Source organism: Diadema setosum, chromosome 9 (genome assembly GCF_964275005.1).
Source record: "Diadema setosum chromosome 9, eeDiaSeto1, whole genome shotgun sequence".
NCBI lineage: Eukaryota > Metazoa > Echinodermata > Echinoidea > Diadematoida > Diadematidae > Diadema > Diadema setosum.
In genome coordinates, this window is record NC_092693.1 from 27,698,843 (window position 1) to 27,723,878 (window position 25,036).

The following is a 25,036-nucleotide window of genomic DNA, read 5'->3' on the forward strand; positions in this document are numbered from 1 at the left end:
ACCACAAGGCTTACTTCTCACCAAAACGGTGCCCACGAAGTCTCTCAAGACTCCCAAAAGAAGTCCAAGAAGTCCAAAGACGTCTCCAAACAAGTTGGCAACTTATTCGCCTGGCAGTCGCGGGAATGTACTCGCGACGTTTCCCATCATCGCCGTTATGGCCCTGTCACAGCTTTCCGGGCAAGCCTTGCGTACGACTTGCGAAGAACATTTTTTACTACCCGGAGGTCCCCGTAGATGGTCCGCACATGACAGTACCAAACACTTATCTCGCCCGTAGTTTGTCCGCAGATGTACACGCAGAATACCAGTAGGAGGCCCTTAGCAGCAGTACCTCGCAGACAACTCCCACGCAGGTACTTCGCAGGTACCTGACAGTCCCCGTACGTCGCTCGTAACTGAAAACAGATCGGTTTCGAAGCTCTCACGCAGGTCACACGGAATACACGCAAGTAGCAGGTAAGAAGCACGTGTCTAGCAGGTAAGACGCAAGTGTGAAACTAGCTAACATCCTTGTCCTCCCGCAGAAAATTCTCCTGCGTACTGGAAAATTCCTACTCGCAACAAGCCCGCATATTAGCTTACCCGGAAAAGTGTGACAGGGCCTTCAGGTTACGTACCATGGATCTTCGCAAGGTTACGGAGACGTCGGGGACAAATAAGTCTCTGCGACAATGGCTGCAACTGATGGAGACGTCGATGGACACATCTCCGGGTCCAGGTGGAGACAGGAAAAGTCTGAGAAAAAAGGCAAACATTCTCCCGCGACTCAGCGGAGACCGGCGAGTCTCCGGGTAGTCTAGCTTCTGGACTCTTTTTACTCGTAGGGGTGATTCAGTGTACGCGACAAGCCGTATGAGGGCGTGACACCCGAGGATTGCGATACGCCGAGAACTGCGATACCCGAGAAAAAAGCCCTTTTTCGTTGGGCGCGCAGTCTCTCGATTATCGCAATCAGAAAATTTGCGCCCTCTCTTGGTCCCACCAAGGAAAAGGGGACGGAGCCCAGACTAGTCTCCGGGAGATGTCGCGGGACGTCTCTCTAAACAGAGGAGTCGCCACCAGGTCGAAAGCTTGTCTTCAGGCCGGTGAGATACCCATAAAACCCAAGCGCATTGAAAGCGCCTCGTAGATCCCATCGTTCTACAAAAATGCCACTTTTCTGGTACACCCAAAGGGAACCACGCATGAACAGAAGAAACTGGTGCACTAATATTCTTTACTCTATCTACACACAAGCACTGGACTTCTTTGTTTTCATTTACCATTGCTACTCGATACAAATAGTTTACGTTGCAGTAATTTCAAATACATTGCATTTTCATAAAATTGATTCTCTGTCCGATACGATTCGATTTGTAATTTGCCCATACATGCCGATCCTCTATCATACATAAATCAAACATTATCATACATACATTCCATTTAATTGAATTGATAACTTTTGTCCCCGACGTCTCCGTATCCTTGCGAAGATCCATGATACGTAACCTGAAGGCCCTGTCACACTTTTCCGGGTAAGCTAGATATGCGAGCTTGTTGCGAGTAGGAATTTTCCAGCACGCAGGAGAATTTTCTGCTAGCGGACGATTCAAGGATGTTGGCGAGTTTCGCACTTGCGTCTTACCTGCTGGACACGTGCTATATACTTACCTGCTACTTGCGTGTATTTCGTGTGACCTGCGTGACCAGTGCAATTCCCCACCAGGTTGTAACTGGAGTTGTTTTTTTTTTATTTTAAGATGTATTAGTGAAACCATGCACATCCACTTTCGTTTGACAATGGCATCTGATTGAAGAAATTCAATAAAGTACACGTTCATATAGGCACTAATCAAATTTATATCCCGATTTATTGAGATCGCATGATTTTGGCAAAAGCGCATCATATTCACTCCACTTGTATCACCATTGTAGCCAGGTCTTGATAAGCGTAATAAGCGTAATAAACTTTGATAATTATGACTGCTTTGGTCGCAGAAGCAGTCGCATCACTCCGGGATGAAAAAGTGGCAAGAATGTAGCAGCTCGTACTGTCATCGTAGCAACATTGCCTCTAGAATGGCGTCACGCTGTTCAGATATTTGCACTAGATGGCAATACGAATATGGAATTTTCAGTGCCGTGTTAAGTTGGACCCGAACATTGCCAAAAGCCAATCAACAGCCGAAGAGAGTACGTATGCCTATAGAAGATTACATGATGACACCAGAACCACACACGAAAACATAGATCTTTATTAGAAAATTTAAACACGGAAACCCTTCGAAAAACAGCAATAAGCCGAAAGGGCCTTTCCATCCCACGAGTGGTGAATAAATAAATACAAATACAAATACGAAGAACACACGAAAGCAGCACAATGGCTACACGAAGATTTTGGCACCGCTCGATGATATTGCTGCTGGAGCCTGAAAAATTCTACCGACGGTCGTACGATCAAGATTCCCTCACGAATGACCCAATGTTTATACGATCAGAGCCGAATTTGAGTATTTTCTTATGTGTCCATTTTTGCTTAATTCGGAGTGGTGTGACGCCTGCAACAGTGCAGGTTAATCGTAGGTTACTACAAAAGTCGTAACCGTCTCTCAGGCCAAAAATGGAGTTGGAGGGCTGTTCTGCCACTATGTGCGAACTTTTCACAGATCGCCATGGGCAGTGTGGGTACTAATTGTGTAGAAGAGGACCGTCCTGTCAAACGATAATCAATATGAGCAAGAACTTGGGCAAAACAGCAAGTTATACCTATCCTGCATTAATTTATGAAAGAGAAAAACGAAGTACATAATCATTTCGGGCAACTCATGCACAAATTGAATTCCAATGAACTTCCAACAATGTCACTAAAATTGTTTAGTCGGACAGTTCTGTTCGTGACTACCAAACAAGACAGACGGATTCACTGCACTGCCTCTCAATAGAATGTTGTCTGCCAACAGAATTTTCACATGCATCGGGTCTAAACTCTGAAACCCATTGGACCCACGTTTTAAAGAAATTACAATCATATACTGTAGTCTGATTAGTTTCAGAGGTAATTAGGAAAAAATTACTGCAAGGATATTCTGTTTCAAATTATCAATCCTCCTGGTACGAACTCGATCTCCTTTTCTGTCTCCATCTTTTCTGTCTTCTCCCATCCCTTCTCCTCCCTTTATTCCTTACTTTCTCTTCCTTTATCTTTCTCATTAGCGGGGTTTCACTCTTTAATCAAATCAGTTTTGTACATGCTTTGTCACGCGTCCAATCTCGGAGGTCTTAGTAATACAACCTGTGTTCTTTAGAATAGACAAGAATCATATGCCATTGTTTTGCTGACAAAATAATGTCGAACTGTTTAGTCTCTAATTTTCTTTTTTTTTCTTCTGATATCAATATTCCATCAGTTTATACAAACAGCTTCCTCAGGTTTTGCTCGGAATACTGAGTAGAGGTCCACGATCTTATACCCAACTGACCTTGAGAAAGCGGTCAGACGCAGGGACCGACCACCCCCCCCCCCCCCCCATAGGCCTAATTGTACCTCACGAGGTTAATGACACTCGACTCTGACCGGATTCTTCCTCTCGTCCTTACAACTGGAGAAGGTCAACGATAACGTCACAATCTTAGTACTTAAGTAATATGATCCACTTAAAGTAACACTTACATTCCCAGAAGACGATGGGGGATGTGTCGGAGAGAAACTAATTCGCTCCTGACACAAAGGAGTTGTTTTACGTCATCACAAAGACACATGACTTCTGCAAACTGCAATATTCGACATGTAATAAATCACTCAAAATCGGACAATATTGCGAAGCAAAGGGAAGCATTAGTAAAAGTTTGACATGTTTTATGCCACGATGATAGGAGAGATTCAAACGTTGTTATATTCTTTTATAGGAAATCCCCTTCCACAGAGAGAGAGAGAGAGAGAGAGAGGTGTATGGGGAGCTAGATTAGAATAGATTTTTTTTTTTTAACGAGAAAGAGGAGTTGATTGTGATCATTATAGCTTGAATCATGATAGATTACAAAAATTACAGCATAAATATATCGACTCCCATTGTGGTTTGAATATATATATATATATATATATATATATATATATATATATATATATATATATATATATTTATATATATATATATATATAAAGCAAAATTGTAGTTTGAATGCAAAAAAAAAGCAACAACAGGCAATAAAGTTCTATGTCGGACTTTATTAAGACGTGAAAATTATTTGACCAGGTAAAAACGAATGGTTTCGACGACTGTGCTGACGTTTGTATCGATGTTTTATATTGTTCATGAAAATCAGTACAATAATCATGCCTCTTCGCAAATATCCATGTGAAGAGTAAGTTCTACTTAAGATAGTCGACCTTATCACAGTCTCTGCTCCGGCTCGCCTACAAACAATGCCATAGTTATCGATGTAGGATAATGACGTGCGTAAACAATACTCTTCAGTAGTTCATAGGTGTAGAAGGATGTGTACCTTTGTTTTCATCTCCGAAAGCTGAACTTTGGATGGATGGTGTAACCACAATGCAGCGAGTAAACGCCAAGGCAATCTGCCGCACAAAGTTCGGACTATAGTGGGTAGAAGGGATTCAGATGCAGCTGGGAGGCGGTTCTCATTTTCACAATCATATCGCTGACTTTGAGAGAGACAGGCGAATACATCCCCACCGTTACGAAACGGAAACATTTTGTGACTTGACCACGGCCAAGCTATTTCGATACAGGTGTCTTACTGGGATATAGTCCACGGTAGTTTGCTCACTCATTTCTTTGATATCTTTATAAAACGATGACGGAATTGAAAGAACGGAAACAGGGCTCCGTCAACAAGGCCTTCGAAGTCGACGAAGGCGACGAAGTCGACCTGTCCGACAAGGATGTGGCGGCGACGGGTGATGGGGAGCAAGGGGTACAGCTAAAGAGGGGTATAGGCCTGGTCGGCGCCTTCGCCTACGTTGTCGGCTCGATGATCGGTTCGGGTATCTTCGTGTCCCCCAAAGGCGTGCTGGCATCGACACAGAGTGTCGGGATGAGTCTCGTCGTTTGGTTCGTCTGCGGTATTGTTGCTTTGCTAGGTGCGTTGGCAGACATAAGGGCCTAAGTATATACGACTAGTGTTAAATGTGACTGTTTATCATGAAATGTCTGGGTCGGCCAGATTTTAAGGAAACTTAATTCCTCGTTGGCTGCTTCCCTTCAGCTTTATGTATTCCAAAGTTATGTTTTTTTTTCTCTGTGTCTGTCATGATTGCTCATCATTGTCTTTCTCTGTTGTTTTTATGCTGAATAAATAAATTCAAATTCAAATGTGTGTGATTGGGCCAAATCCGACTCAAGCTCCTTATATGATGACGGTCCTGAATCGATTTCTCCCTTGTTTACGTATGATTTCAATATGCAATTTACAATGCTGCTATCTCTCTGTATATTCTGTTTTCACGGAGTATCATTACAAAATAGACAATCCTATATTGATTTGTACATTTTTTTCTTGCTCACTTTTTATCCGTTTGTTATTTTACTTGGAGAAAAAAAACCCACAACAATATCGAAATAAAACCAACCGGACTTACCAGACGTACTCCACTTTGTACTTTTTGTACGCTCTGCACGGGCCGCGACCCGGAAAGATGGTCATTTCTATACACAGCGCTTATAACCAGTGTCCAGTGCAGTATTTCTTTCATATCAATCAGTTAACATTTGAAGATGGGAAGTCATGTGGGGCCTAACTGTGTCCAGTCTGGATTTGTATTGTCCTGAATCTATTGAGAGAGGCGAAAACCTCAATGACCATGATGACCGTCTTCTTCTCAGGCACGAAAAGTAACAATGTTTGCAATGCTATAAAACTGGGAACCATGGTGGAATCATAAGCCTGTCGTATGCTAACTGACTGACAATTATTAAGTAATGTCTGTAACATTTTGCAATCTGAGAGATCTTAAATTAATCATTATTCGGCCTGTTATTCAGACGTGCGAGATGATTTTCATTGGACTCGATTTTTCTTCGGTAAATTGAGAGGGGATGTCAAATCTAGTGAATCAAACGAATTAATATTTCGAAGCTGTATTGTGCGAAATGAGTAAAGAACAATAGATCACATTTCATTCTTAGCTAAAGCCATATTATGTCGCAGCATATTCGGAATGAATCAAATACTTTGAACTTTGTGTTAGTTCTACTTATTAATGCGGCCGTCTTTATTTTTCTCCCCATTAATGTACACACATTATGCATAACTCCCTGTTCCACTGATGTGAAGTATAGGATACTATCAATGAGGACATTTTAAGTTCTGTAAGTCCCACATTATGTTTGCATTGTCTGATGTTTGTCATTGTACTCAGGATACGTGTAAAAATCAAATCGTTATTTAAGACATTATCCGCGATCAGTTTTTATAGGGGCTGTCTCATTGGCTTAAAATTGTATGCAGTTTATTTAAGTTGCATTAAATATCTGAACGATAGGTTCATTCACTGTGGTTTGTTAGCCCTCTTTTGCAAAATGGACCTTTGTTACCATAAACACTGACAAGATCACATTTCCCACCCAACCAGGATAGAGTTTCACAAAGAGAAGTACAAATTCCTTATGTGCGAGTGAGGATGATAATTTAAAAAATGCTAAAAACGCGTCTGAGTTGTCTCACCGAAGAAAAAAAAAAAAAACAAACATAAAGGAAGGATTTTCTCGGTATATAGGTGATGTTTCCGCGAATGTCTGTTGAATTCGCCCGGCTCGGTAAAGCAAGTGGTAAACTTGTTGAATAAATTAAGGCTTGGTTAAGGGTGTTATGAGTCATATCAAGTACTAATTCCGAGACACCTACAGTGTCAATTGCAATCTTTAGTACATGGTGCGATAATGCTTTATCAGTCGGAGAGGATAGCAGTAATATCTTTATCTCGGTAACAATGACGTCCCTTCCCTCCTTCTCCTCTCAGCGGGACCACACCTTTCACTGAGCACATTTAGCCCTTCGAAATCATCCTTGTCTTAAAATGTGTTCGTAAAGTTCTCCTTCGCCTTGGGTGTGTCTTACTACTTTTCATTTGGCTGAATTGTGTGATAAGTCATGTCACCGCCTTACTCTTTTTGTAATCTATCGTTCTATACGTTTGTAATGATTAATTGAAAAACAAAGATAGTATCATTTGAGTGAAATCAAACAAAAGAAACAATTAATTGATGAATGTTTATGCAAATTGGACTAAAATCAGTTTAGGACATGTATTTTTACCTTTTACACGTTTCCACAAAACAGAAACATTGGTTGCAATGACATATTTTGTAATTACCAAGTATACCGAATGTCATGGACCGCTCGTCAAGGAAATATGAACAGATTGAGGATGTCGTTGTTGCATCACAAATTTGTATAGTGTTAGAGAAGTAAAATACAAAAGAATGAATTTTGTCATCCTCAATTGTGACATTTTAGGAGAGTGTGTCTATAACTCAATAAAAGGTGATCATTTCTATTTCTTCTTTCGTTTGGGGTTGTTGTTGTTGTTGTTGTTGTTGTTGTTGTTGTTGTTTTAAATGGAAAGAGACAATTTCAAAATGATAACCACGGATCACTGAAATTACCTCTTCGATATACAGGTGCCTTGATCTACGCCGAGCTGGGTCTGATGCTGCCCAAGTCTGGGGGAGAGCACACCTACCTCAATGCCACATTTGGTTCCTCACTTGCCTTCGTGTTCGCTTGGGTCAGCATTACTGTCATCCGTCCAGCTGGCCTGGCCATCATCTCGCTCACCTTCGGCCAGTACATCGTGGCGCCCATCTACGAAGGCGATCCGTGCGGAGCCCCAGCGGGAATTGATAAGATGCTTGCTGGATGTTGCATAAGTGAGAATCAATTCCATTTTGTTAATATTAGTCCATCTTTTTTTTTTTTCACCAAGTAGGCAAAGTACAAGGACAATAACAAAACTAAGTGACATGTTTGCAACACATAAAATTGAAGGAACTGTAGACTCTTGAACAATAATAAGACATCATAAGTTTTTTAATACAATTTCGGACGATAGAATGACATTATATTTTCATTTCCATTGTGTTTGTACAACTTAATAAAAACTGTTTTCAGAGGAAAAAGAGAAAGAAAAAAAATAATGATAATAATAACAATTACATACCGAACATTTGTTGTTGAGTTGTCATGGTTGTTGATAATAGTTGAGTATGACATAAAACTTCAGAATGAACTTTAAATGTACTGTACTTTACAATAAATTTTAAAGGTACATTGGCAGCGGTATTTTTAAAAATGTTCGAGTTATCACATTTGATGCATATGTGTAGGTCAGTAGTATCACAAAACATCCTTCAATGCTAAAAAAATCGCAATAAAGCCTAAAATGTAACGAGATATCACTCCCCCACCCCATTAAACCATAATGCAAAAATTCTATTGTAAATATTGTTCACATTTTGCATATTTAAAATACTTAAGATTGGTTATACTGAATAACAATTTTACGTTGGTTGTTTCTATCCCTAACTCACATTTTAGAACTACTTTGAAACGCTATAGCCGAGTTTTTGTTTCATCTGCAAATGGTAGATAATGCCTTTAACTCAAATTCGCTCAAAATTAACCCATCGACAAGCTCAACGCAGGCAGTGGGTCTGAGTTGGACTCGCCTGTCCTCTTTTATTCTTTAACCTCCACATCTAACAACGTACCCGAAAGAAAATGTTGTAAACAAACAAGATTTGATGCAAAATTTGCTTATGATACGACCTTCGAAATATCTCTATTCCTGCTCTTGAGTTTGTAATTTGTCATATCTACCAGGGTGCCATGGTCCGGACCAGGAATGTTAGATGTGCAGACATCAACATGATTATCATAAATATCAAACTTTTTTTTTAAATGCAATATTTCTGTAAGAAAAATGTGTGCATCACAATAACATTTCTCTCCTCCCTATTCATCTCTTTATCTTTCTGTCCACCTGTCTGTCTGTCTGTCTGTCTGTCTGTCTCTTTTCAGTCTTGCTCTGCGTCATCAACTGCTACAGTCTTGAGGCAGCGGCAAGAGTCCAGATCATCTTCACCGTGGCCAAACTCCTCGCTCTCATCGTCATCATCATTCTCGGTTTCGTCGAGATGGGACAAGGTCAGTCGATTAGCAGTGTCTGACAGAATGATGCACTATTGCAATACTGCATCGAGTGAAATGCTGTTATTTTCCATGCACTCTTTAGATTTCGTTTCATGAACATGCATGTTTGATTTGTAATGTTATTATCGTTGAATCGCGGGGTGTGAAGAATATTAAGAACAAGCTTACTCTATCGCTTTCGATAAGAACCTGTGATCTATCAGACTTGGTTCCATGTCATTTGTTCCTGCGACCTAACCCTTAGTCCTTAGAGAAAATCAGATCGGAGCAGCCTTCACAGGAACAAACGTCGTGTCACCATCAGTTATGCCCATATCAACTCCTACGTTAATATTTTCAAAAGTAAGAGTCAAAGAGAGAGAGAAAGAGAGAGAATGTTTGTTTGTGTGTGTGTGTGTGTGTGTCTTTATGGCCATGGACATGAAAAAAAAAATATTAAAAATTAAGATTTTCATTTCCATGCAGGAAACACGGAATATTTGGATCCCAAAACGTCATTTGACAATTCAGCAACAAATGTCGCGGCGTATGGACTCGCCTTCTACGCTGGCCTCTGGTCGTACGATGGATGGTATGTCACAATGGAACAATTTCTATACTTCACTATGTATAGTGAAACAACAGAAAAAAATACGTTTTTTCTTGAGCGAAATCAGACAAAGCTTCAGTGGGTTAAATAGCCACATAAATGTCAGTAAATCATTGAACTACTTCAAAAAATTCGTCTCGGTTATATACCCCTTCATGACAGTGATAATATAATTTTCTTGAAATTGCTATTCGTCTTGTACATAAAATGTCACCAATTTCATACCGCATTTCCCCTGTATATCATTTTATTCAATGTTAATAATGATTACACCAGATTTTTTCAGTTACCATGCACTGTCAGACAGATTCAAGAAGAATCGTTTATTCATTTTATTCATTCATTTATTTATCTATTTTTGCATAACATGTGGACAACTTAGGAGGATTTCCATGCAATGAAATAAAAAAGAGAAAAACATACAGCTGCTTCTGGTTCCCCAAACGACATCTCATCAGACAACTCTCTATCATTCAAACTTTCGAGACCTTCATGACGCTTGAGCTATTAACCTCAAATTTTCACGCAATGCATCGCTTTGATTCCACCAACTTCATTCAAAACAACCCTCTCTGCGAGGTCAAATCTGCCCTTGATATCAAAAACCGCAGACTGATTTGAAACAATGACATCACAAATGACATCACACAGCGACTAGATCAGTAGATACATGCAGTAGCGTCTGATATTCGAAATGAGGAAAAATCTAATAATCTTCGTGACTAGCATTTTACTCTGTTTAAACGGAAGATGATAAATGATGCAGCCTAGGCATGGTGGTTCAGTGGCTCTGCAAGAAAAACGAACTCCTTGCGAACTATAACAAAACAAAAGATGCAATAGGGACGGTCAATTTATCTCTATTCTTAAAACAAAGATCACCTGCGTGTCTTTCCATTATGAAGACGATTTGTAATTCTTTAATTTGATTAGTAAGTCATTCACGACATTGATATAAGCTAAGAACAAAACTAATTGGCATGCTTTTAATAACACTTTAAAAGAGGATAATGAAATCTTGGTAACGGTGTACCCATGTTAGGCTATGGTCACAACCCCCACTCATCAGCCTGCTCGGCGACCGGTCGGCGAGTTTTTAGCTAAAACCGGTCGGAGAATGACCGGTGACCGACCAGTGACCGACCAGGCGCCGCTGATTTTTAGGGCATCGGTCGGTCGGCTGAAGTTTTAACGCGGAGTTAAAATTTCAGCGGCGACCGACCAGTTTTCACTCGCTGCCCAAAATACGCTCGGTGTCCGAGCAGGAACCGCCCAGGTACTGACCTAATCGAGCGGTCGCTGCCGAGCGATTTAGGGAACAAAAATAATAGAGACAAAAATGACAACAGCACAGAAGAAAACCAAGAGAATAGATCGAGCGGTCGCCGTCCAGCGATTTGGGGACTAAAAATGTTAAGATAAAAATGACAGAGGCACTGAAGGAAATTAGGGCCTAGATGGAGAAGATAATCTAGCGCAATGTGGAAGAAGCAAGGGGAGGGATAAGAGGCAAGGAAACCCCACCAACATATCAGCATCTCAACATCTCGGCAACCAACATGAGGGACATTGAAGTCAGAGGCAACCACTTCGGGACAAAAGAGATGAAAGCTAAAAGTTAGTGTCGATATGTTGACGTAGTAAAATATGGTTTGGTTACCTTATCATTCATTAAATGCCTATTGATCGAAGAAGAAATGAATAACAAGAGATGGTGAAAATTAGAATATGAAATCAAATAGGAATAGAAAATACTGTAAAATATAGAAGCAAAAAAGATATTTTGGAAAATTCTAATCTATTCTAATCTTTGTTCCATCTTGGGTGTTCCTCTCTTTTGTTTTATTTCCTAACTACTAGTTATCTGTGGTATCACATGGCGGAGTTTTGTTAGTTGATAATTTAACTATTAGATGTTTTGCCTCAAGTTTTCTCTTAATTAATTAATTAATTAACACATCACAAATCACATAGGAACATTAATAAACACAGGTAGCTCGTGAGAAATTTCCGGCAGAGACCGGCGGGTGGCCGCCGGTACGCCTACGGGTCACCGGTAGATGACCTATCGATCACCCGTCGGTCGCTGAGCAATTTCGTAAAAATCGGCCGGTGGCCGGTGGGAGATTGTCCAGTTGCCGATGGGGCATCGCTCGGTGACTGCTCGGATTCTGCTCGTTGCAGATCCCCACATTTCGCCAAAATTTTACTGAAATCGATCGGTGACCGATGGGAAATCAACAGGACGCTGCTCGGTCATCGCTAGGATTTTACAGCCTGCTAAGCATCTCCAAAAACTGCTGAGCGGTGCCAAAATTTCAGCAGCGACCGAGCAGGCTACAAATCGGTCGGTCGCCGCTCTGAGTTGTGACCGTAGCCTTATCACAGTATGCATCACGTGGCAATCACCAATGCTCGCAAGACTCTCCAATGACTATCAGAATGTTGAACGTGTGGAAAAATGACCCCCTCATCCCCCCCCCCCCCACAGAATTATTCAGATATAGAAACAGATATAGAAATTATGGCACACATAAGTTCTTTTATTGCCGCATGCATGTTTATCTGCGATTCATCAATTTGCTAAGCTGAATATAATGATCTATAACAGCAGTCAGTGACGTATTATGTCAAAGAGAGAGAGAGGGAGAAAAAAAGGAAATATAATTAGCAATCACTGACGGAAAAGCAGATTTCTGAACCAGATGTAAGTGTAGACAACATGCCACAAAACATCACCTTGTTTTACAAAATGAACCTGTGTATAACAATACCACTGAACAGACTTCAACTCATGATAAAGAAGAGCTCTTCAGCAGTGCACGTTGTATGCATTTCTTTCACGTAGTAGAATGTACATCGCTATCAATACTTGTAAATAAGAGATTATGATTTAACCTTATACTGTAATAGAGATATAACATGTAGACACGCCCAAACATATTTCTGTGTGCGCTCTAAACAAATTTCAGTAAACGTGCCATCTGCCGGCAAATGAATTCATTACTGTGGATAATGCAGTGTTCGATGGACCTTCGGAAATATTATCATATGAATGGTGCTTGACACAAGAAGGTTAATCTATACACGACCTTGCATGACACACAGTATTCTTATCTATCTTATTTTGATATTCAGAGCAATCCAGTAATTACAGTTATGCGAGATAATGACTTGGCGTTAACCGGTCGAAGGTTAAATGGTCCGAAAGCAGCCGCTTTCTTACAGACTGAGTGCGCATGTGCACGAATGATAAACCTCATAAGCAACTGCAAAAACAATCAGAGTATTTTATCCTATGTATATCATGTTATCATTTGATTTATTGATACACGTACTATTAATGAATATCTATCGAGCAACCAATCAATTATAGATCTATAATGCGTTTCAAATGATGTGTGGTTTTGGGCGAGGAAGATACATACATGTACCACAATCATTACATCATTATTGTGACAATTTCTAAACCGAGACTGCTTTTCACCGTACTTCTAAGATCACTCTGAGATCATTTTCACAGAATCCTCATCACTGTCACAAAAATATTTTCCCATAGCAGCAGTAGAGAACGAAGCCGACAACGGCGACAGGGATGACGTTATTAATTGATAATGATAATAATTGTAGATTTATTACTAAAATTGTTACACTGTATGATATAATACATTCATAATGCGTAGACCTATATTGTACCAACTTGTATGAATAGAGCAGTTAAAAGGAAAAAGAAAGTAGCAGAAACAACAGTCAAGTAGACTTGGACGTCGAATTAGATGGGGGATTTGTGTTTCCTTTTACAGTCCAGCTTATCCGTCGGCTTTGTATGTTTGTCTGTTGGTGGCTTGTCAGTAAAATCAATAACAACTCCATTGATAGCTAACGCAGATGAAGCCACATGGGCGTTTCCCATGATGCATCAGATTGTTGAAAGGGGCGTGCTCGCACCTTGGACCATTGAAAGGAATGGTTTAAGTGAATTTTAGGAGACGCCTCAAAACTCATGTACTTCATATCAAAATACTTTGGTAGCATTATCATCTCAGCGTTCTAATCTAGGAGTTTGTAACCAAAGACTTATACTTGAAAAAGGCAGCACAATCAACCCGTGACTTCGTGGCTGATATGCATTCTAGTCCAAAGTCTAACGCAGCATTGATATCTACTAGTAGGCTTGCTAAGGGCGAAAAAAGGGGCGATCGCTGCATTTTATAGTACAAATGTCCTATTTGGCACACATGTTCCTCGGTATTTTTTTCATCTAAATAGACAATCTGTATCTATGCAAATAAGCCTTAATTTGCATAATTTATGCAAAAATACATATAAAAATTATCAAAAAATATATGTGCACCCAGCAGAAATACCTAATTTAGTAGAAGTATTCTATAGAGTATGTGGAAACAATTCCTGCAAAAATTGATGTCATACCTATGTAAATTAACATAGAATTTGCATAATTATGCAAGTTATACAAATTGATTTGTAAACAATGAAAACCCCCTTAAATCTCATCCAAGATAGATGTAACCCGTTAGAAACACTCTATGAAACAAAATGAGAAAAGAATTTGAACAATTGAACCATCATTACCAGCTAATTTACATAATTACTAAAGAAAGTAAAGTAAAAACATTATCTTTAAAGTTTTTCTTACAGTCTAAGAACTGCATTTTATGATAAAAACTACCAAAGTAGTATGCATATCCTTTAGTCAAAAGGAAGTGGTTTGTAATATCAAAACACTATTTCTCAATGCAAATACCACCTAATTAGCATATTGTGCATATTGATATCCGAATGTACCAGAAGTCAATGGTCAAGGTCGATTTAAGAAATTTTATCAGTTAACGCGATAACTCAAGACTGGATTAAGGAAATTTCACCAAACTTGGTCCAAGGATGACGTATGATGGGGCAAATAATTAAGCAGTTTTTAAGTGAAATCCGCAAGAGGTCAAAGGTCAAAAAGTTCAAGGTCAATGCTCAAAATTCATTATTTCCCCTATATTTATGCGATACCTGTAGGTATTTTCTTGAAACTTAGTGACTGCATACATGTACTACCAAAATAAGATTCTCCAGAGAGTTTCAGGTCAAGAGGTCAAAGGTCAGGTAAAGATTTCACTTTTTTTTCGTATCTCGCAAATGGTTCAAGGTACTGGCAGGGGTCATTTGTCAAAGGTCAGGGGTCAAAGATCAAGGTCAATTGGGCCCTCAACATTTTACTATTTCCCTCATATTTATGCAATGCTTGTAGGATTCTTCCAATGAAACTTAATATATACATGTATTATTTAATGGAGATTATCTGGGAAATTTCCTGCCAGAAGGTCAAAGCTCTAATGAAAGTGCAATTTTTCACTTTTTCTTGTGAATCAAGGTATCATGAAACTTAGTAAATATTTGTGCATGTCCTACCTGACAGTGATTCCATTGTTGATTATCAAGTGTTTTTGTTTCCTCTTGATTAGTAGGAAAGGACATGGAAATCAGTGACATACTATAGTCATCACCGTCAATGCATTTAATATATGGGTCGCATGAAAATTAATTTTTATGCACACATGTATAACCTCTGACATTCTTATCTTTTACATTTCTACCTGTGTATTTTTTTTTTAATTGTAACCTCTGACATCTTTACACAAAAACAGTTAACAGAATTATTTTTGGAAAAAGCTTCAAGATCATGTAGGTCATGATCATCTGTACAGGTATTAGCTGGTATGTGGTGGAATATAAAATTCTTTGGACCGCCACGGAGTTAGTCATTATCCCAAGGGAAAACAATCACAACCAGGGAGAATATGACATTTACGATCCTCGCAAACAGTAGCATGTGACGATCTGTTGACAAATCCCATCCTATAAATTGTAGAGGCCATCTAATATACTCTTTTATGGCTATGAACATACTATTTCTGCTTTGATTTATTGTTGAAATTGACTGATTTTAAGTCAGAGACTATGATTATTTGACTTAAAGTATAACATCTCCCATATTGTTCACATGACAATTTGTGCATAAATTATTGCCTTATCACAATGTTATTGTGTATAAATTTCCTAGCACAGTTTCCATGCCATAGCAGCTCGTAGTATACTGAAGGAACTTTTTTTTCCAGAAACAGACTTTTTTTTTTTAAACTCAAGCTTGTAAGTTCTTAATGGGTGCAGATACCCTTGCATCCACATAATTTGCACAAGTTTAAAATAAGTTTGATGTAAAAAGCCTCTTATTCGCTTGGTTGCTTACAAAATACAATGAAAATCAGAATTCACACTTTCACTATGATAGTGTTTGTTTGTTTTTTTGTAATGATTTTCTAACCATGACCTCAGTTGTGTACTGTTTGCAAGGAAAAAACAAATATTGTTCCGATTTGCATATATCAGTGCTGTTCCTATGTAGGCCCATGGAGGTACCTCCATGGTAGGCCCTATTATACTGTTATAGTGTCACTATCGATTGCTATTTTTCCCACTCTGCAAAGCATTTATGCAATGAGGGAAAATTGATAGTAAAAATGATTTTGAAGATCAATATGTTTCGAAATTTTACGTCTTGTATACTTATTTACATAATTTATGCATGAAATGCATAAGTTAATGAAATAATATGGAAACAATTTAAGCAACTGAAGAGTGTTGTTGCGAGAATATTGTCTTATTCTATTAGCTTTTTGGATATCAGGTTCAAAGCGATTTAAGACATTGTCACATGATTGCTTTTTGTTTGTTCTGATTATCTATGTATAGGTATTGATACGCATATTATGCAAATAACAGGTTGTTTCCATAGAGACAGTTTGTCTCTTTAGATGAATCATTTGTTTTTGACCCAAGGGACATCCATCCCAGGTTCAAACTTTGTACTACAAGATCCAGTGCTTAATAGATTAGAAATTCTTTCAAAAATGCAGATTTTTGCACAATAACTTGCATAATTATGCAAATTTTATGTTTATTTACATAGGTATGAAATCAATTTTTGCAGGGATTGTTTCCACATACTCTATAGAATACTTCTACCAAATTAGGTATTTCTGCTGCATGCACATAAATTTTTTGATATAGGTTTTCCCGGCCAATTTCGCACTTTTTTCAGTCCAATTCCTAATTGCTGCATTCAATTTATAGCACGATTTAGCCTAGATGGCATGATCGGTATTTCAATTTTATAATCTTTTCATTCAAATTCATTTTGGAGCATTCAAATTACCTTTAACATCATTCGAATCAGCACTTTTTCAGTTCAAATTCGTAAGACAAGCACCATTTCGCAAATCGTTCATTCAATTTAGCATGATATAGTTACGTGATCACGTACACGCTGCGCTCGTTCATTCGAATTCATTCTTGGGCATCCAATGTCGCATTTACTGCAGTCAATTTAGCAGACACATTTAGGCTTCCATTCCCTTTTTTTTTTTTCATTTTCATTTATCATAGGTATTGTTTGCAAGCATCATAACATTTCATATTTTCGTATTCATTCTTTATTCTGATATAACCTTTGCAACAGTACTTTCAAAATATGTGTATTGTTTATGATGTTCGATAGCATTATTTCATTCACAGATACATTAATTTTAAGTTTGTTTTGACATTAGTTGGTAGAAGGCGGTTTCAATTTACATCGTGATTACTTCTTTCATCTGTATGTTTCATTATTTTCATTTGGTGGATGCTATATTGCGTTAATCATCATTAGGAATAAAGTTCGTGGATCAGCTCTAGCCATCAATTTGTCAAGGTTATTACCCTCAAATGCTTCTATGATTCTTTCCCTGTCTTCTTGAGATATACGCCTGTATCTAACTCGTGCTGCCATGGCTGGACATAAGAAAGTGAAGTGATCTATGGTACTGGTGCATGTATAGTTCTGATAACATGTATGAAAGAAGAGGGGCGTGACAGAACAACAAACTTGAGTTATTTAGGGTCAAAGATACCTTTACTATATACTTGACAGTGTGTGGATGAAACAAAAATTCACATTTAAATACGCATAAATCACGGTTCTCACCTTTTCTAAATAGAAATAACATTACGCCAATTTGAATGAACATGTTTGGAATTTGACTGCCCATACGCGAAATTGAATGACTGAAATACCATTTTCCGCCAGTGCTGGCGAATTTGAATGACTGAAGAGCACGTGCCAATTTGAATGCCCGTTTTACGAATTCGAAAGGCAAATGTGCGAATTTCATTGATCGAAGTGCTAAATTGAACGAACAAGTTGCAATTTTGAATGACAGAATGTGCAGTGACGAGGATTTTTGCTAAATTGAATGAACCTTTTATCAAATGGACTAACAAAAGTGCGAAATTGGCCGGGAAAACCTATAATTTGTATATGTATTTTTGCATAAATTATGCAAATTAAGGCTTATTTGCATAGATACAGAGTGTCTCTTTAGATGAAAATTTTTCAATTGCCCTAGGGAACATCTGTGCCAAGTAGGACATTTGTACTAAAAAATGCAGTCTACTATACAGGCGATTAAGACAATGCATCAGGACCATACAAAAAACAAAACAAAATACAAGACAAAACCAAGCAGAAGATGCACACACAAACACACACACACACACACACACGCACACACACACACACATACACGCTCACGCACGCACACACACACACACACACACACACACATACACACATACTTATCTTCTTATTATCTACTTATCTGTGTCTTCGGTGTAATGTGCCAAAGAGTTCAAAGACATGCAATTCAAATCAACTCCATAACAGATTATTGCAGCTTCTCCTTGTCATGCGTACCTGAACATGAAAAAAGTTTGCCCACACCCCGACATTTTATGACCAAGTGTAAAAGGTCAGAAAGTATATGTAATGAACAGTCAAAGTGAAGTTTAGGAAGCCCTGTGGTTAGGACACAGCAACACAAAGCACCCCATCTGTAGTGTCAGCAACGGGGCAGTGTGACTAAAGAGAAAGAAAGAGGCAAAGGCGGCAGTGGTAGGAATCGTTATACGTAGGGGTAATCAAACAAGATTAATGTTATGACATTGTTTTTTCTTTACTGTTTGTTTTCTGTACAGGAATACATTAAACTTCGCAGTTGAAGAAATGGAAAACCCAGAAAGGTATATCAATCTTGATTCCGTCTTCTTATATATTTAAGTCTTTCTAGTATGTGACGTCATATTTTTACAGGTTTTTACGGAAAGAATTAAGCTTGCATCTGTGTATGAAGCTCATTCATTTCGTCGTTTCCTCGATTGCTATGAAATGTGCTTCAAAGTGACGAAACATATTCATTAACAGCGTTGCACCTTTATTTGAGAAAAAGAAAAGCGAACTGAAATGAGAAGAAACTAAATATATACAAACTTTCTACCTTATCTTGTATCATTGATACTCGGTCTTTGTTTTTCCAGTTCTTAAAATATGTGTCACTCTGACGTGAGTTACAAACGGTTTGCATACTGTTTATCAAGTTTTATGAAATCTCTGCTCTCTTTCAAGAAATGAAGATCATATTATGTAAGGCAAAATCATTCTCTCACATTTTACATATTGGACTCTGAAGACAGATTCCACTCATATCATTTTGGTCATAGGCGAACTGATAGATCTGCGTGGAATGAAGAATCATCTAAGATCTTAACCAAAATTTTATAGTATGCCAAACTCTCGAAAAGAACCCTGAAGGACTCAGAGCCAGGACATCGTCAGCTTGTTGGGGAAACTTTCTAGTATCAAACGGAATGAATGTAAAATATCTAAATAATTATTATTGTCCTAAATTATGTCTAGTTTTTTATATATATATGAGCAACAGGCATGGGGACTGTAAGTTGTTAAGCATATCAAGAAATCACAATGATATTGATTATGATGATGATGGTGATGATAATGACGATTCCTTTTTCATTACTGTTGTTATCTTCGTTATTATCACTACATTACACTTAACCATCACCATAATCATGACTGCTTGCATTTTTATTGCTTTCTTTTTCTCCTTCTTCCTCTTCCTATTCCTGTTCTTCTTATTTATGTTTATCTGTTAATTATTGTTATTATCAATGTTATCATCAATATTGCTTTTGTTACTGTTATTACTGTTATCATTATCATAATAATCATCATTAGTAGTACAGTATTACTAGTATCATTATTTTGTTATAACTCTATTGTCATTATCTCATCATTATTATTATCAATATGAAATTTACTTGTCCTTTTTTATAAAATTCCTTCCAGAAATTTGCCCTTGGCCATCTTGCTTGGTCTTCCAGTCACCACAGTGGTCTACATCCTGACAAATATTGCCTACTTCACCGTTCTCAGCCCAGACCAACTCATGCAGTCAGACGCTGTTGCTGTGGTAAGTATAAAGGCAGTCCTCGATCGTATATTAAGGCTCAGATGATAAATGTCCTGACGTCTTGAACTACAATTGTATTTGTGTGTTAAAACACTCTCATTCCCTTCTGCACAGAGAGACGTATTAACTGCGGAAGCTAAATACAGTTTGAATAGCTATTGCTTCAAATAAAGCCATGAGAATAAGGCTTAGCATGATTTTTATTGTGGCTGATATATGACATCGTATCGATGGGATACTGTCAAGAGAATGCTATACCTAAGAATGACGTATTTGCGTCGTATTAGTGTCTGGTACAGGAGAAGTTCGTCTGACAGACATGAGGCAAATATCAATAATGTGAAGACTTTTTGGATGTTAGTAACTCATGTATTCATCATTTCATCATGTAAGACAATTCTTAAGCTGTTGTAGCACCTCATGTACGCTATAAAACCCCTGAAATGTATAGTGACAATAATTATAAAAACAAGACGCGCCATGCCAGGATGCTTTGAAGTCCTTGCCGTTACAAGAATCAACTCACACCATATTATGTTCATTTATCCTGGAAGACGTTTGCTCTGCAAACCATGGGCGGAGCCTACATCTTAATTCCGATCGCCGTTGCCATGTCAACGTTCGGTGCTGCTAACGGGGTCTCCTACATCTCATCCAGGTAAATTCGTTAATTCCTCTCACTATTTGCTGTCATTTCTTGCCTTCATTTACCAAATACAATACAGTGCTTTCATGGTAATGTGTGGACGTACAAGGCTAATCAGAAGCATAAGAAGAACAACAATTAATAATCGAATAGGAACACCAAACACAGCAGGTGTAAAGTTCATTCAGACGACGTGTTTGATCTCTCCTAAGTTTTGATTAAGCCCAAGTTTTGTCAACATATATTATCACAAATGTAAATAGAAATGAGCTAAGATGAATTTTTCTTCTGACATCTTATTTGGCGAAGATCTTGTCTCGCGGACTTCACACATAATTTATTTGCTCTTAGCAGGCAACCTGCCGCCGTGACAGAAAGAATGATGGCTTACTGTGATGAGCATTCCAATTATTACTGGAATAAGCAAGGTGTCAGCAAAGGCTGATATTCTCTGGCTTTATTAGAGGTTCTTTGATTTCAAGAGCTTAATAGTTATTTGATTGGTCAAATGATGTATTGGACAGTGATGCCTTCCAAGTGATTTAAAAAGAAGGAAAACATCAACAAGTGCTTTGCAGTGATGCTGTACAAGTCAGTGAGATAATGGGTCCTAAGTTACAAAGTTACAGGTTAAGTACAGAAAACATCCAAACCCCTACCTTGGAATATATGAACAATAACCTATTCTTCAGGTCTATCGTCTCTGGGATTTAAATCATTGGCACACTGGCCTTTGAATGTTTGAAATAAGTAGTGACTTGATCATGGGATAGTGCTTTCAAAGATGAATCTGTATTCGGTGTGATTTCCTGAAACATAAAACGTTTAAAAGTAATTAATAACAGCAAGTGAAACAAATAAAGAGCCAAACAGACAATACAGTTTAAGAGGGAGAGAGAGAGAGAAAGAGAGGGGGGGGGTGCACAGACAGACAGACGGGGGGGGGGGGGCAGAGATACAAGTTTTATTGAGAAGCTAAAGGGATAAAACAATTGAAAAGTTCTCAAATGCAGAAATTTCTAACACCCTTTGATCTGGACCATACCCGTATGTACAGGTTGGCGTACGCCGTGGCCCAGGAAGGTCACTTTCCGGAAGTACTCTCTATGGCCCAGTACAAGCGGGTCACTCCTGTCGTTTCACTTATAGTGGTGGTATGTGTCATGCAACTCCGTAATCCTCTTCTGGATGCTAACGTATTAACTATACTAGACCTGTTCACGTATATTATATATTATGTATAATATATATAATATATATATATATATATATATATATATATATATATATATATATATATATATATATATACATATATATATACATACAATTCATAACTTTATTCTTTATAGAAAACAAGTGTTACCATACTGTAAATAATCCCTAAGACAAGATTTACAGCACAATATCATTATTACATAATGACTTTTCAAACACACATTATTGATAAAATTTTTACTCGTATCACAAATTCGCATGAAGACATTGGCTTTGCTTCTTGATAATGTCCCAGAAACATGACTATACATGCAGTCAAGAAGACATCAGTGTTCTCTTTGGGAAATGTCGCTAGAAAGGAACAAAATAAGAATGCAAAGTGGAGGTGTCACTATCATTCATCACATTATGCACTCATCTAAACGTAAATACACCATCGGACATAAGACGGTTCACACGATCTTTCATTATTTTGTCTGCAGTCTGTGATAGCTATTATTCTGCTGGCTCTGCCAACCGATTTGGACAGTTTGCTCAACTACTTCAGCTTTGCTTCTTGGTTCTTCTACGGCATTACCTCTCTAGCCTTCCTGGTACTGAGGTACACCCACCCAGAGTGGAACAGACCCTACAGGGTAAGTTGGGTGGGGAAAGAGATCAAGACACATACGTCTTTCTTGAGCTGGTATCTTGATGTATCTTTACTAATCAAATGCTGGTAAAAATCAAAGTGAACCTTCGACATTAAATCAAATGCAACTTCACAGGTACACTAAAATTCAGAAACCTTGAAGTGAGACCGACTTATCGCTGATATGATATGAACGTGTTGAGATTAAGATTAGGTTTGGTGTTCTATAAAAATGGATGTGTTAGTTGCTGCATGTTATCAGTGAGAAAGGAAGACCAATGTGATGGATCTGTGGCGTAGTGTGATAAAACTCTTGACTTTAAAACGGAGGTCCCGAATTCGAGTTCTGCAGAGTGCTTATACTTCCCTGGACAATTCATGCTTGTATCCGCGGTGTCCCTCTTGACCCAGGGGCTTGGCAAAGGTGTACTTTTTATTTTGCTACACGACAGCAGCTGAACGATATTTATGATCAGATGAGCTGAAGGATCTATTCCGATGCAGATCTTTTTTTTTTTTTTAATGTACAGGGAGATAACCATTGTTTATTTTCTTTTTCCCCTCCAGAAACAGGAACATGAAGGACATGTGTAAGGCGAAGTTAGGGAGCAATATTACAGATATCATAGGACGAATAGAATGAGTTCAAGCACACGGTAATCACTATTTAAAGGAAAAGTTCACCTTCATAGACATGTGGGTTGGGTAAATGCAGCAATATTAGAAGAACACATCAGTGAGAGTTTGAGGAAAATCGGACTATCCGTTCAAAAGTTATGAATTTTTTTAAGTTTCTGCTCAGTCACGGCTGGATGAAAAGACTACTATAACTTGTGATGTCACATGTGTACAACGTTATAAAGAAAGAATAAAGAAAATTCAATATATTTCCATTTTTCTCGCATAACAAAAGAACACTCCACTTCTCTCTTTCAGAAGGCAGGGGGAATAGAATTGCCCTTAACATACGTCAGTAAGAGAAAAGAAATCGTCAGTAGAAGAAATTTGCACTTTATTCAAAATGTAACGTTTTGTGAAATTCTCTTTTTATTTTCCTTATATCGTTGTACGCATGTGACATCATACACTGTAGTAGTCTTCTTATCCAGCAGTGACTGCGCAGATACTTTAAAAGTTCATAACTTTTGAACGGATTGTCAAATTTTCCTAAAACTTTCACTGATGTGTTCTACTAATATTATTGCACTCTCTCAATCCTTATATTTATGAAGGTGGACTTGTCCTTTAAGTGAAACTTTGATTTCGAAATGATGCATGAACGCAGGGAGGTGATGTTTCACCTCCCTGATGAACGCTATGGTTTGTGAGGACGTTGTAATAGGACAATACTAAGATTTGTATTTTTTTTTATTTGTCTTGTCAGGTGCATTGGTTGGCAGCTGTCCTCATGCTAATCGCTTCGGCCTACTTCGTCATTGCGCCTATCATCGAAGACCCTGCACTCGAGTTCCTCTTCGCAGCAATATTCATGGTTGGCGGTCTCATCTTTTACTTTCCCTTCGTCTATTACCAGTACCAGCCGAAATTCATGCGTGAGTGTCAACTAGAAAATAAACGTTCACACTTAGTTATTGATTTCATGAGGTAGCGAATGTTTGGAAAGAATGTATCACGACAATGCAATCACTGAGGTTCGATTACCTCACCCCCCCCCCCCTTTCCGATTCGACAGAATACAACGATGTCTGCCATGTTGAAATTTCAACTTCCTGGAGAGACCATAGATGTCTTCGAATATAACACACTCATGGACGAAGCCCTTCAGGAAATACAAAATCAAAAACAAAAACGAAAACAACAACAACCATCAGTAACTAATAATATAAACACATAACTGATATCAACCATTCCCTCAGGGTTGATTTTTTTTTCTCGCAGAACCATGATCAGACTGAAATAAGAAGCACTTTCATTTGTACTCCCTAGACTGCGTTGTCAACAAACTATTGTATTCACGAAATTTGTGTGTTTAAGTATCATGTCTTGTTAAAGAGATCGTGAAGTTAAATTGTGTGTGTGTGTGTGTGTGTGTGTGTGTGTGTGTGTGAGAAAGAAAGAGAGAGATAGGGAGATATAGAGAATGATAGATAGATAGATAGGTAGATAGAGAGGGAGAAAGAGAGAAAAAGAGAGATAGGGAGAGAGCGGGAAGGGGGAGGGAGGAAGGACCCACTTCCACCGACGCCTTTTCTTGACTACATGATTTCACTAATTAATGCACTTTAAATGGCTCTGTGTTCATTGCCTTCCTGTCTTTCCTTCACAGCATACTTCACTGCATACTGCCAAATATTGTTCGAATTGGTTCCTACCCAAGTCCTCGACTTCGCCGAACTCGACAAGGCTCCAGAAAACGAAAGCGTGCAAGAGGAGACTTCTCAAAGAGGTGACGACTAACAAAC

The 25,036-nt window shown here is 38.4% G+C and overlaps 1 protein-coding gene across 1 annotated transcript; it reads left to right on the forward strand.

The window, feature by feature from the left end:
• Positions 1-4,629: 4,629 nt before the first annotated feature.
• On the forward strand, positions 4,630-25,031 carry LOC140233013 (b(0,+)-type amino acid transporter 1-like). Its single transcript, XM_072313120.1, has 11 exons — positions 4,630-5,086; positions 7,626-7,874; positions 9,025-9,150; positions 9,622-9,727; positions 18,827-18,871; positions 19,995-20,118; positions 20,673-20,776; positions 21,822-21,918; positions 22,465-22,617; positions 23,998-24,166; positions 24,901-25,031. Exons 1-11 carry the CDS (start codon positions 4,801-4,803, stop codon positions 25,029-25,031), a joined length of 1,590 nt encoding a protein of 529 aa, XP_072169221.1. The 5' UTR covers positions 4,630-4,800.
• Positions 25,032-25,036: the final 5 nt, after the last annotated feature.